General features: G+C 48.8%; 1 protein-coding gene across 2 annotated transcripts in view; it reads left to right on the forward strand.

The window, feature by feature from the left end:
• The first annotated feature begins 5129 nt into the window (after positions 1-5129).
• FAM120A (family with sequence similarity 120A) overlaps positions 5130-14345 on the forward strand; it is a 59653-nt gene continuing 50437 nt past the window's right edge. For both annotated transcript variants that reach the window (XM_044300536.1, XM_044300537.1), the window contains exon 1: positions 5130-5806. In XM_044300536.1, coding sequence (XP_044156471.1) covers positions 5333-5806 — 474 coding nt within the window. In that variant the 5' untranslated portion in view covers positions 5130-5332. The remainder of the gene's footprint in view (positions 5807-14345) is intronic.

A 14345-nucleotide genomic window follows, 5' to 3' on the forward strand; every position in this document is an offset into this window, starting at 1 on the left:
GTATTACAGGCAGAGCTGGATGTATTATACAGTATTACAGGCAGAGCTGGTTGTATTATACAGTATTACAGGCAGAGCTGGGAGTATAATACAGTATTACAGGCAGAGCTGGGAGTATAATACAGTATTACAGGCAGAGCTGGATGTATTATACAGTATTAAAGGCAGAGCTGGGTGTATTATACAGTATTACAGGCAGAGCTGGATGTATTATACAGTATTACAGGCAGAGATGGGTGTATTATACAGTATTATAGGCAGAACTGGGTGTATTATACAGTATTAAAGGCAGTGCTGGAGCTATGAGCAGGTGTAATATATACAGTATATACACATTACAGGCACTGGCGGGTCATAAGAGGGAGTATTATATAATATTACAGGTGGTGCTGGGGTTGTCAGCGGGTGTATTATCCAGTATCACAGGCAGGGGTTGTCAGTGGGTGTATTATACAGTATCACAGGCAGGGGTTGTCAGGGGTGTATTATCCAGTATCCCAGGCAGGGCTGGGGTTGTCAGCGGGTGTATTATCCAGTATCACAGGCAGGGGTTGTCAGGGGTGTATTATCCAGTATCACAGGCAGTGCTGGGGTTGTCACTGGGTGTATTATACAGTATTACAGGCAGGGCTGGGGTTGTCAGCAGGTGTATTATACAGTATTAGGCTGCATGCACACGACCGTTGTGTGTTTTGCGGATGGCGTCCGTATGCGCTCTGCAATTTGCAGAACAGCACGGACAGCCATTGATATAACTGCCTATTCTTGTCTGCAAAACGGACAAGAATAGGACAGGTTATTTATATTTTTTTTGCGGACCACGTAACAGAGCAATGGATGCGGACAACACATGGAGTGCTGTCCGCATCTTTTGCGGCCCCACTGAAGTGAATGGGTCCGCACCCGAGCCGCAAAAACTGTGGCTCAGATGCGGACCAAAAGAACAGCCGTGTGCATGAGGCCTTACAGGCAGGGCTGGGGTTGTCAGTGGGTGTATTATCCAGTATCACAGGCAGGGGTTGTCAGGGGTGTATTATCCAGTATCACAGGCAGGGGTTGTCAATGGGTGTATTATCCAGTATCACAGGCAGGGGTTGTCAGGGGTGTATTATCCAGTATCCCAGGCAGGGGTTGTCAGGGGTGTATTATCCAGTATCACAGGCAGGGGTTGTCAATGGGTGTATTATCCAGTATCACAGGCAGGGGTTGTCAATGGGTGTATTATACAGTATCACAGGCAGAGGTTGTCAGGGGTGTATTTTATACAATATTACAGGTGGTGCTGGGGTTTTCAGGGGTGTATTATCCGGTATCACAGGCAGGGGTTGTAAGGGGTGTATTATCCAGTATCGCAGGCAGGGCTGGGGTTGTCAGCGGGTGTATTATACAGTATTACATGCTGCGGTTGTCAGCGGGTATATTATACAGTATTACATGCTGGGGTTGTCAGCAGGTATATTATCCAGTATTACAGGCAGTGCTGGGGTTGTCAGGGGTGTGTCATAACAGTATCACAGGGGCTGTATTATCCAGTATCACAGGCAGGATTGTCAGGGGTGTATTATCCAGTATCACAGGCAGCGGTTGTCAGCCGATGTATTATACAGTATTACAGGCAGGGGTTGTCAGGGGTGCATTATCCAGTATCACAGGCAGCGGTTGTCAGCCGATGTATTATACAGTATTACAGGCAGGGGTTGTCAGGGGTGCATTATCCAGTATCACAGGCAGAGGTTGTCAGGGGTGTATTTTATACAATATTACAGGTGGTGCTGGGGTTTTCAGGGGTGTATTATCCGGTATCACAGGCAGGGGTTGTAAGGGGTGTATTATCCAGTATCGCAGGCAGGGCTGGGGTTGTCAGCGGGTGTATTATACAGTATTACATGCTGCGGTTGTCAGCGGGTATATTATACAGTATTACATGCTGGGGTTGTCAGCAGGTATATTATCCAGTATTACAGGCAGTGCTGGGGTTGTCAGGGGTGTGTCATAACAGTATCACAGGGGCTGTATTATCCAGTATCACAGGCAGGATTGTCAGGGGTGTATTATCCAGTATCACAGGCAGCGGTTGTCAGCCGATGTATTATACAGTATTACAGGCAGGGGTTGTCAGGGGTGCATTATCCAGTATCACAGGCAGCGGTTGTCAGCCGATGTATTATACAGTATTACAGGCAGGGGTTGTCAGGGGTGCATTATCCAGTATCACAGGCAGAGGTTGCCAGGGCTGTATTATTCAGTATCACAGGTGGGGGTTGTCAGGGCTGTATTATCCAGTATTACAGGTGGGGGTTGTCAGGGCTGTATTATTCAGTATCACAGGCTGGGGTTGTCAGGGGTGTATCATAAAGCAGTACAGGCAGTGCTGGGGTATTATACAGTATCACAGGAAGTACAAGGGTTGTCAGGGCTGTATTATCCTGTAGTACAGGCAGGGGTTGTCAGGAGTGTATCATACAGTAGTACAGGGGTTGTCAGGAGTGTATTATACAGTAGTACAGGGGTTGTCAGGAGTGTATTATTCTGTAGTACATGGGTTGTCAGGGCTGTATTATCCTGTAGTACAAGGGTTGTCACTTGTCAGGGCTGTATTATCCAGTATTACAGGTGGGGGTTGTCAGGGCTGTATTATTCAGTATCACAGGCTGGGGTTGTCAGGGGTGTATCATAAAGTAGTACAGGCAGTGCTGGGGTATTATACAGTATCACAGGAAGTACATGGGTGGTCAGGGCTGTATTATCCTGTAGTACAGGGGTTGTCAGGGCTGTATTATCCTGTAGTACAGGGGTTGTCAGGGCTGTATTATCCTGTAGTACAGGGGTTGTCAGGAGTGTATTATTCTGTAGTACAGGGGTTGTCAGGGCTGTATTATCCTGTAGTACAGGCAGGGGTTGTCAGGGCTGTATTATCCTGTAGTACAGGGGTTGTCAGGGCTGTATTATCCTGTGGTACAGGGGTTGTCAGGAGTGTATTATTCTGTAGTACAGGGGTTGTCAGGGCTGTATTATCCTGTAGTACAGGGGTTGTCAGGGCTGTATTATCCTGTAGTACAGGGGTTGTCAGGGCTGTATTATCCTGTAGTACAGGGGTTGTCAGGGCTGTATTATCCTGTAGTACAGGGGTTGTCAGGAGTGTATTATCCTGTAGTGCTGGGGTTGTCAGGGCTGTATTATCCTATAGTACAGGGGTTGTCAGGGCTGTATTATCCTGTAGTACAGGGGTTGTCAGGGCTGTATTATCCTGTAGTACAGGGGTTGTCAGGGCTGTATTATCCTGTAGTACAGGGGTTGTCAGGCTGTATTATCCTGTAATACAGGGGTTGTCAGGGCTGTATTATCCTGTAATACAGGGGTTGTCAGGGCTGTATTATCCTGTAATACAGGGGTTGTCAGGGCTGTATTATCCTGTAGTACAGGGGTTGTCAGGGCTGTATTATCCTGTAGTGCAGGGGTTGTCAGGGCTGTATTATCCTGTAGTACAGGGGTTGTCAGGGCTGTATTATCCTGTAGTACAGGGGTTGTCAGGGCTGTATTATCCTGTAGTGCTGGGGTTGTCAGGGCTGTATTATCCTGTAGTACAGGGGTTGTCAGGGCTGTATTATCCTGTAGTACAGGGGTTGTCAGGGCTGTATTATCCTGTAGTGCAGGGGTTGTCAGGGCTGTATTATCCTGTAGTGCAGGGGTTGTCAGGGCTGTATTATCCTGTAGTGCAGGGGTTGTCAGGGCTGTATTATCCTGTAGTGCAGGGGTTGTCAGGGCTGTATTATCCTGTAGTACAGGGGTTGTCAGGGCTGTATTATCCTGTAGTACAGGGGTTGTCAGGACTGTATTATCCTGTAGTGCAGGGGTTGTCAGGGCTGTATTATCCTGTAGTACAGGGGTTGTCAGGGCTGTATTATCCTGTAGTACAGGGGTTGTCAGGGCTGTATTATCCTGTAGTACAGGGGTTGTCAGGAGTGTATTATCCTGTAGTGCAGGGGTTGTCAGGGCTGTATTATCCTGTAGTGCAGGGGTTGTCAGGGCTGTATTATCCTGTAGTACAGGGGTTGTCAGGGCTGTATTATCCTGTAGTACAGGGGTTGTCAGGAGTGTATTATCCTGTAGTGCAGGGGTTGTCAGGAGTGTATTATCCTGTAGTGCAGGGGTTGTCAGGGCTGTTTTATCCTGTAGTACAGGGGTTGTCAGGGCTGTATTATCCTGTAGTACAGGGGTTGTCAGGGCTGTATTATCCTGTAGTGCTGGGGTTGTCAGGGCTGTATTATCCTGTAGTACAGGGGTTGTCAGGAGTGTATTATCCTGTAGTGCAGGGGTTGTCAGGGCTGTATTATCCTGTAGTACAGGGGTTGTCAGGGCTGTATTATCCTGTAGTGCAGGGGTTGTCAGGAGTGTATTATCCTGTAGTGCAGGGGTTGTCAGGAGTGTATTATCCTGTAGTGCAGGGGTTGTCAGGGCTGTTTTATCCTGTAGTACAGGGGTTGTCAGGGCTGTATTATCCTGTAGTACAGGGGTTGTCAGGGCTGTATTATCCTGTAGTGCTGGGGTTGTCAGGGCTGTATTATCCTGTAGTACAGGGGTTGTCAGGAGTGTATTATCCTGTAGTGCAGGGGTTGTCAGGGCTGTATTATCCTGTAGTACAGGGGTTGTCAGGGCTGTATTATCCTGTAGTACAGGGGTTGTCAGGAGTGTATTATCCTGTAGTGCAGGGGTTGTCAGGGCTGTATTATCCTGTAGTACAGGGGTTGTCAGGGCTGTATTATCCTGTAGTACAGGGGTTGTCAGGGCTGTATTATCCTGTAGTACAGGGGTTGTCGGGGCTGTATTATCCTGTAGTACAGGGGTTGTCAGGAGTGTATTATCCTGTAGTACAGGGGTTGTCAGGGCTGTATTATCCTGTAGTGCAGGGGTTGTCAGGGCTGTATTATCCTGTAGTACAGGGGTTGTCAGGGCTGTATTATCCTGTAGTACAGGGGTTGTCAGGGCTGTATTATCCTGTAGTACAGGGGTTGTCAGGGCTGTACCATCCAGCAGTACTGCAGTGCTGGGGTTGTCAGGGCATTATCACACAGGTGTCAGGCCGCCCTCCCCGGGTGGAACGCCCCCCGTCCTCCGCTCCGGGCCGGCGCCCCTCCCGTTCCGGTTTCCTGTGCCCCCTCCTCTCCCGCACACATCCCCGGACATGGCTCTGTGAGACAGCACATGGCGGCCCCGGCCATGCAGAGCCCCCCTAAACCATCCAACACCCCCCCGCTCTTCCTCCTCCGCCACTAGAACACCCGACACTACGCCCCACTCACCAGCAGCAGAAGCGGCGGCCTCCGGCAGCATCATGGGGGTGCACGGCTTCCAGGACTACATCGAGAAGCGCTGCCCGGGCGCGGTAGTCCCGGTGGAGCTGCAGAAGCTGGCCCGCGGTAGTTTAGTCGGGGGAGGCCGCCAGAGACCCCCCCAGACCCCGCTCCGCCTGCTCATCGACGCCGAGAACTGCCTGCACCGGCTGTACGGCGGCTTCTACACGGACTGGGTGAGCGGGGGCCAGTGGAACCACATGCTGGGCTACCTGGCGGCCCTGGCCAAGGCCTGCTACGCCGGCAACATCGAGCTCTTCGTCTTCTTCAACGGCGCCCTGGACAAGGCCCGGCTCCACGAGTGGGTGAAGCGGCAGAGCAACGAGCGGCAGACCGGGCAGCAGATCATCAGCCACGTCCAGAACAAGGGCACCCCGCCCCCCAAAGTCTGGTTCCTGCCCCCCGTCTGCATGGCCCATTGCATCCGCCTGGCGCTAGTCCGCTTCCACATCAAGGTGAGAGCTCAACATGGCGGCCTGGGAAGGATGCCCTGTGCACCAGGAGGGACAGCAGTGCCACCTGTCATTACTGTCAGCTACGGGCACTGCATGCAGCCTGGGCCTAGACTGGCACCATGCCACAGGACTACCCGCCTGTGCCATAGCCAGAATGGTGCTGTGTGCCAGTCGTATGGGACAACCCACCTGTGCCATAGCCAGAATGGTGCTGCAGGCTGTGTTCCAGTCAATGATGATGGCTGACAACATAGTACATCGACTGCCAATGGCCCCTGCCACCCACAGTGGGCACATGTGATATACACTCCTCTATTAGACTGAAGAGAAGCTCTTGATGATATCGTGTGTGTGGGCACCAGGCCTAGTTACTTACATAGTGCATTGATCCAGAGCAAGGGTGGCACACCAGGCTTGTCGGAACTCCCTGCCAGGCAGATAGATGCCTGGTGGCCTCCTGCAAGGGAAAAAAATAATAATCCTGACCCTAGACATGGCACTGTCAGGATTAAAGAGTGATGCCAGGCTGCGCAGTATAAATGATTGCGGTATATCAGCCCCTGATCTGTGTTCATGGTGCCCCCCCGTGCTGCCACCTGTTGAGTTGTGAAGTGTAGGGACGCCCCATAATGACAGACGTGGGTGAGGAAGGATCGGCCATGTTGGATGCTGAGAGGCGGCTGGCAGTGCCCTGTTCCCCTCTGATCCTTGGAGATTATTCTGTACGGGCTGAGGATGCATGTCTTCGGGGAGCTGCTTTCCAGCTCCTTCTCGGGCACCGTGGGTCTCGGGTTCGAAATGAGTCGCCCTGGTCACGTGACGTATGGGTGACATGTCACTCCCGCGGCCTGCAGTCAGGTGACCCACGTCAACCCGGATGTTGACGCAGGCACACCTGCAGCACGTAGTGGGGAGAGATGGCGCTGGATCACAGCGGTGGGGGTCAGCTAAATATGATTCCTGGCACAGGTCCGGCCACATTATGGGGGTCTGCAGAAAAGATCCCCAAGGATGAATGAACACCCCCTATAAGGGTGCAGCCACCTGTAGAGGGTCTGCTGTGGGTTTTTTATCAGTGGCAAGTTGCACACCAAATAGTGTGGATTTTTGGCGCTAGAAATTAGAATGACACGTTTTTAGCGCAGATTTCACCCGAGTTACCTGTGGATTTTCTTGCTCGTGGATGTGATTTGTGCTCACGGATCTGCCACGGATAATTTTCAGTAGTCGTGCCACACATGGCTGTAATGGTATATGTCAGGGATCAGCAACCTCCGGCTGTTCTGAAACTACAACTCCCAGAATCCTCCTTTCACTTCTAATGGAGTTACAAAACCAGCTGAGTTAAGTGGGCATGCTGGGAGTTGTAGTTTCACAGCAGCTTTAAGGCCGAAGTTTGGTCATAAAAGTCTGCTCACGGGAAAGTTTTTTCGGATCCTGTAAACGGCGGGACTGCCTACGGCTCTCCTGCTTTACCTGCGGTCTATAAACACCCAGCACAGGACCGGCAGTAGTCCGACCCCCGGCATTTCTGTGTTTATGGTTCTGCATTTTGTCTACTGGTTGTTGCGCACCTATCTCATAAACTGACAAAGCGAATAAGGGGGCACAGCGCATGCGCAGCCGGAGGAAAAAAATAATTAAAGGTGGAATCTAATTGGTGGCTTTGGGCAATTAAGCCAGTTTTCCTTGACACCAGTTTTGATAAATCTCCCCCAAGGCCTTGTAGGGCTTGCTCTGCCGTATGTAGTGATAGCTTTTACTTCGCAATCTGCTGCTTCATTCTGGAGAAAAAGTGCTTTTTAATCCATATGCAAATGAGCCTTTAAGTGCACCAAGGGCGGGTCCAAGCTACTCTGTGCACCCTCCTGTGTTGCTCCTCCTGATTCCTCTGCCAGCCCCTCCTACTCCTTGATTGACAGGGCCAGAGTCCTATATATTCATCTCGCTGGGCCCTGTCAATCAAGGAGAGGGAGGAGGGGCTAGGCTGCACTTAGCGGTTTGGACCCGCCCCCCTGTGTGTGTCACAATACGATGATGTGACCGGCTCCATGGAATGCCATTGGCTGTGTCTTCAGGTCTCATTCTATATGGAATTAATACAGATTGGTGTACACAAGTGTGAATGGAGCTCTATACATTTAGGACCAGTGCCTCCATACTGTAGTACCGTGTCCCTAGCAACTGCACAAAAATGAAAGCTGTTATCCAGCTGCCATGACAACTGCTTATTGTCTGCTCTATATTCTAAAAGTGAGGTCAACAATGTCACCTGTATTTCTTACAGACTCTTCAAGGGGGTATCCAACCCTCTAATGCTCGGGCTCCGCATACAGGTTATACTTATCTTGCTCCCCTGCACCCGCGTCACTCCTGATGCCCGCACGGCCGCCACTGCATCTCTCCGTAATGCGTATCAAAACATCTGGCAACGCAGGGGTGGGTTCTAGGGGGGCTCGTCCCCGTTGCGGCCTGCTATTGCCTCATGCCACCACCTCCGGTCCCTGGCTGTTTTGATCCATACAACAGGGAGTTGCTACGGCGGCCGTGCGGGCATCAGAAGCGGCACGGGTGCCGGAGAGAGCGGTAAGTACCATCTGTGTGAGAGTCATGAGACTAGATGCTCCAGAATTGTTATTACAAGGGGGATGCAAGCAGGCACTAAAACAGACATGTTAGGAGAGGTGACATGTCCCCTTGAAAGGGGTTGACCACCTTTTTGGAGGGGGGGGCGTGGCTGGATGTTTGGCAACCCCACCTGTGTCGTGACCGCATTTTTTCCCTTGATATTCCAATTATGGGGAAAAGGCAGCATTTTGGTGTAATTATGGCAAACCACGCCCCAAAATCTTATACACCGTTATATAGAAGCCCCAAGATGAGATGTGATGTGCAATGCCAGACGTATAAAAAAAAAAATATCTGTCAATTAATTTTATTCTGACCCGGGGCGCAGTGCGGGTTACGTGCGATTCCGTCAGCTGGGATACAGCAGGGCACAATTTTTTTTTTTTTTAAATGTCTTTTTAGAAAAAGTCCCATTGATGATGCAGGCCGTGATGGAGAATGACATGAATCGACGGCTCCGAAGCTGCATTGTGCTGTCAGCACATTGACAGTTCAGCTTTGATCAGCTGGGTCACTGGTTGCCACGGAGACACTCCCTAACAGCGCCTTCAGTGGGGTTGTCAGGCAGTGCGTCCATAGCAACCAGTCAGCCTCAGACTGCTCAGGTCTTCAGTTCACATGAAAGTAGGCCTCGTCCACACACCCCTGACTATATGGTCGGTGTTTCATCCGTGTGGTCGGTCCGTGTCATCCGCGTTACACAGGCACTGCTAGGCCGAAAATGAATTCCCAGAGCATCTCCTAGCAACAGTCTGTGAAAACCACAGACCAAACATGGATAGCATCAGTGTTGTGTGGGTGTTTTTTTTTCACGGATTGTAATGTGTATGAGGGATCCATAGTGTTGGTCAAAAATAGGGCGTGCTTCTGTGGTGTCACCGCGGTCCATAGGAGACAACTGAGGTGTGAATACACACAGTGAGACCTTAGGCCTAGTTCAGACTTCAGTGTTTTGGTCAGTGATGAGCCAAAACACAGAACAGGAGCGAATATCTCATGCACATGCCGTAGTTTTGGTCTGTATCTGATCTGTGTTTTTTTTTTTTTTTTTTTCGTATCACATGCGGGCCCATTCATCACAATGGGATCGCAAAAAGATGCAGACAGCACACCGTGTGCAGTCATGCTAAAAAATAGAACATGTCCTATTGTCTGTTTTGCGGACAAGGAAAGGATAGTTCTTTAGGAGTAAAAAAAAAAATAAAAAATGGCGGCATGCACTTGTTTTGCGGTTCTGCGATTTTTGGGCTGCAAAATATGGACGGCCGTGTGCGTGAGGCCTTATACCTTATCTCACTGTAGACTACACTTCTGGTTTTTGCTCACAATCACTGATGGAAATCACTGGTCTAAACACTGATGTGTAAACTAGGCTTTAGGCGTCATGCATACGACTATATTCGTTTTGGGGTCTGCAAAACGCAGATCCGCAAAATGTGGATAGAGTCCGTGGTCATCCTGCAATTTTCGCGGGACCAACTGCTAAAAAGCCTATTCTTGTCTGCAAAACGGACAAGAATAGGGCAGGTTCTATAATCTGTGGTCCGGCCACACGGATGACATCCATGTGCTGTCGTTTTTTTTTGTTTTTTTTGTGTATGTGGACCCATAGAAATGAATGGGTCTGTGTGTTCGATCCGCAAAAAATGGAGATCAGACATGGACCAAAAGTACAGTTGTATGCATGAGGGCTTAATCACGGACAGCACACGTACCAGTCCGGTGGTTCGTGGTTACTTTACGGAAGTACTCCCTATTTTTGGCCGTGTTTACAGATGCTATAGGTCTGTGAAAAAACACGGGACACGGATGTCGTCTGTGTTTCATGGGTCGTTCCTTGGAAATACACTAGGAAATGTATTTTCAGCCTAGCATTGCCTGTGGAATAGAGATGACACATAGAGGGCAGAAAACAAACACATGGACCAAACACGGATCCTTCGCGGACAAACAACTGATCATCTTGTCACTGATGTCATCACGGACACAGATGTGTGAATGAGGCCTAAAGTCAATGGATGCGTGAGCAGTCTGTGGAGACCACAGACACCACGTGTTCACTGGAAGAGGCCGTATGCTGTGGTTTGGCAAAAATCACATTGAAAAAAGTGTAATTACCTCAGCATGTGAATGCAAAAATAACTGTGACCAACATATGAATGCGCCCTCTGTCATATGTATGGCTGTACACTACACCAGTACGACCAGTAGATCGGTCATGAATGTTGGCACAGATAGGTGTATGAATACTCCAAATTACGTCTGTACAATCCGCCATCGTCTTCCCCTCTCAGCCTGCGGTTATTTTGTGGATCGCTGACTATTATGTTTGGCAAGGCGTGTTCGTCACCTTTGATTCTCTCTCTATCCGTGTTTGTAACCGGAACCTGCAGCGCTTTGAAATCAAGATTATCACTAGTGGCAGCATAAGTGGCTGTGCAGGTGTGTAAAGTAGGGCGGCCACATCTCATTGCCCTGGGCTGTATGAGGGACCTGATCCCCATTGTCTGAATTCATTGCTCTGAACTTCCCCCAGTACATGACATTGATAGTACTGAGATCTTTTACAGTATTGTGCACGCCCATTCCCAGCGTGGCATTAACACCGTCTTCTCTTCTTGGCACCACTCCGATTCGTTACTGGATGCCTGGCACAATACCATATAGTGCGTATGCTGCCATTGATTGGAATGGCTCTTTGCTTAGATTGTTGCATCCGATTTTTCAGTCGTGTACATTTCTGAAGCTGTGTATACAATCTGTGACAGTGAGGCTTCTCCAGTGGTTGTTACGTCAGCGGCCCGTGCCCACCGCTGTCCCACTACTTAGGGCTGGTACAGACGCCGCTCCACTCCCCCTGTGTCTGTCGCAGGTCCAGCGCTCCGGCAGCAGACCCAGGCATCAGTGTTCGTTGTGTATTTTGGGGATATTCTTCTTTGAACCTTGCCTCATTCTGCTGTACTGCAAGGGTTAAACCCGCCTTTGGTTCTGTTTCTAATGTGTAATCAGCTTCTGCTATGTATACCATGCTGTCTCATTCTCTGCCTGAGCAATCGACTAAGTAGATCCTGTAAGGCCCCCTGCACACGATCAGGATTGCGTGCGGATTTTGCATGCGGATTTGCGTGCGGAAAATCCGCACCGTAGGTCATGTACATTGTATTCTATGAGAATTTGAAATTCTCAATGCACACGATGCGGATTTTTTCTGCGCGGATTTTGACCTGCGGTGCGGATTTTAAAATCCGCGACATGTCAATTAATTTTTTTTTTCCTGACCGGATTTTCTTCATTCACTTAGTGAAATCCGCATGCGGAAAATCCGCACGCAAATCCGCATGCAAATCCGCACCAATTAATGCGGATTGACCGCACGGATTTGCCAGTGAAGACCTGCGGATTTCAGTGCGGATTCTCCGCACATGAATCCTGAACGTGTGCATGTAGCCTTAGGCCCCTTTCACACGAGCGTGAAGGACTAGGTCCGGATGCGTTCAGTGAAACTAGCACCATTTTGCAAGCCAAATCTGCGATTGCGTTCAGTTGTTAATTTTTTTTTTTCTGCGCAGGTGCAATACGATTTGATGCGTTTTTCACGCACGTGATAAAAACTGAAGGTTTACAAACAACATCTCTTAGCAACCATCAGTGAAAAATGCATTGCATTCGCACTTGTTTCCGGATACAATGCGTTGTTCACTGAATCCCCATTCACTTCTATGGGGCCAGGGCTGTGAAAAATGCAGAATATAGAACATGCTGCGATTCTCATGCAACGCAGAACTGATGCGTGAAAAAAAAAAAAAAAAAAGCGGGTGCTATGTGTTCACATCACGCATTGCACCCGTGCGGAAAACTCGCTCATGTGAAAGGGGCCTAGAGGTGCTATAATCTGGTTGCCTGACTACTGGATTCTAACCCTCTGCTACCTTACCTGACTCATGCTTGGTCACCATATTGACCCTGTGCTACTTGCCCCGACCTTTGGACTGTTTCTCGGATTTGTACGAACTCTGCCTCGACCTTGGGCATGTTGCAGATTACGAGTTTTGCTTCGCACCAGTGTCCCTGACCCCCATGGCTCTGCTGTCAACCACGCTGGGACTACTTTAGGGGACGGTCAGGATAACACTCTTTGGTTTAGCCCAAAGTCAAACCTGTTGGCTGACACAGTGGTTCTACTGCCCGTAACAGTCATGTTTAGAAGGATTGTGTTTCCTTTTGAACCCTTGGTGTAGGTTCACACAGAGTTCTTTGGAGGAGGTTTTGAGGCAGATTTTCCTGCATGTTTTTCAGCCAAAGTCAGAAGTGGATCCAGCAGGAAGGAGAAATAAAAGTCCTTCCTCTACAGGTGAAACTCGAAAAATTAGAATATCGTGCAAAGTTAATTTATTTCAGTAATGCAACTTAAAAGGGGAAACTAATGAGAGACTCATTACATGCAAAGCGAGATATTTCAAGCCTTTATTTGTTATAATTTGGAGGATTATGGCTTACAGTTTATGAAACCCCAAAGTCACAATCTCAGGTCCCCTTTGCTCAGGGGGTATGGAATAATTTGCTGACTAGAGTGTGACACTTTGAGCCTAGAATATTGAACCTTTTCACAAAATTCCAATTTTAAGTTGCATTACTGAAATAAATGAACTTTTGCACAATATTCAAATTTTTTGAGTTTCACCTGTATATTTCCCATTCCTCTCAAATCCACTTCTGGCTTTGGCCGGCAAACCTGCAGGAAAATCTGCCTGAAAAATTCCTCCAAAAACTCTGAACCTACCTTGTGTGTTTATGGCCAGATTATGGCTTTGTGGAGTTGTTATATACTTAAGACCAAGGACCAAGGAAAGCCTTTTTGTAAACTTTCATGATCTCGCAGGACAGGAACCCATTCCGTCTGTGGTCCTACACAGAACCACCATATGGCCTTCTGCGTGAAGCAGATCTTCTCAATTCCACTCCAGTTATCATTAGAAGTGTTTCTGGGCTACAGAGGCCATGGATGATGAGTGACCCTAAGGGAGGCCCAAAAGAACAGGGACCTCCAGTTATGGGTTATTAATCCATATGGTCCAGAGCCGTGGTCTTCAGTCTGCAGATTGGAAGGGCTCTTGTGACATGCTGGAGATTTCATTAAAGGTCCACTCATCCAGTCGGTGGCCTCCCTGACCCCTTTAAAATGCCACACGTTGTGGCCAGTGAGGTAATGGACATGGTAACTAGAAGTGCCAACTGCTAATCTGAGCAGCAAAGGTGCCCTTCCTCCTGTTGGTCAAAATAGGGGTCCCCTGTGGGTAGCACGGCACTTTTCTGAAAACGGGCGTGTTCAGAACATTTGAAACCATGAGAAGGACACATTGCAACTTTTTGGCGTGCATTGCTGGTTGCACCTGTATATAAATGCGTACGGAAATGCACTTTTAAAGGTGTAGAAATTTACTGAGTATCTCATGGACGAGGTTTGGTTTTTCCATAGATTCTGCTGATATCTGGCTTGGCCAAGACCTGGTTTCTTATTTCGTCTTCTATAATGGGTGACCTGCGAGAATTGCTTCATGTCTGCGTCTTTGTTCTACAGCATAGTCTATAGGATGTGACCTTCAGAGCAGGGAGATTAGTAACCAGAGCTTAGCATTATCAGGATGGCGCTGCCCCCGCCCTATCTACAAGATTATTCCATGGTGGTGGCTGGGAGAGATGCAGGGTGGATGATAATCCATTAACCCCTTTCTGATGCTTTTCTTTCGACTCTATATAGATAAAGTCTAAATATATTTTGACTTTATAAAGATAAAAATACAGGAACAAGCTAGGTCAGACAATGCCAGAATTCTGAACTTAGGCTTGAATAGCGTCATATAGGGGGAAAGGAACCCGGACTAGGGGGCAATTTAAAAAAGGGTTGTCCAGG

Source organism: Bufo gargarizans, chromosome 7 (genome assembly GCF_014858855.1).
Source record: "Bufo gargarizans isolate SCDJY-AF-19 chromosome 7, ASM1485885v1, whole genome shotgun sequence".
NCBI classification, from domain to species: Eukaryota; Metazoa; Chordata; class Amphibia; order Anura; family Bufonidae; genus Bufo; species Bufo gargarizans.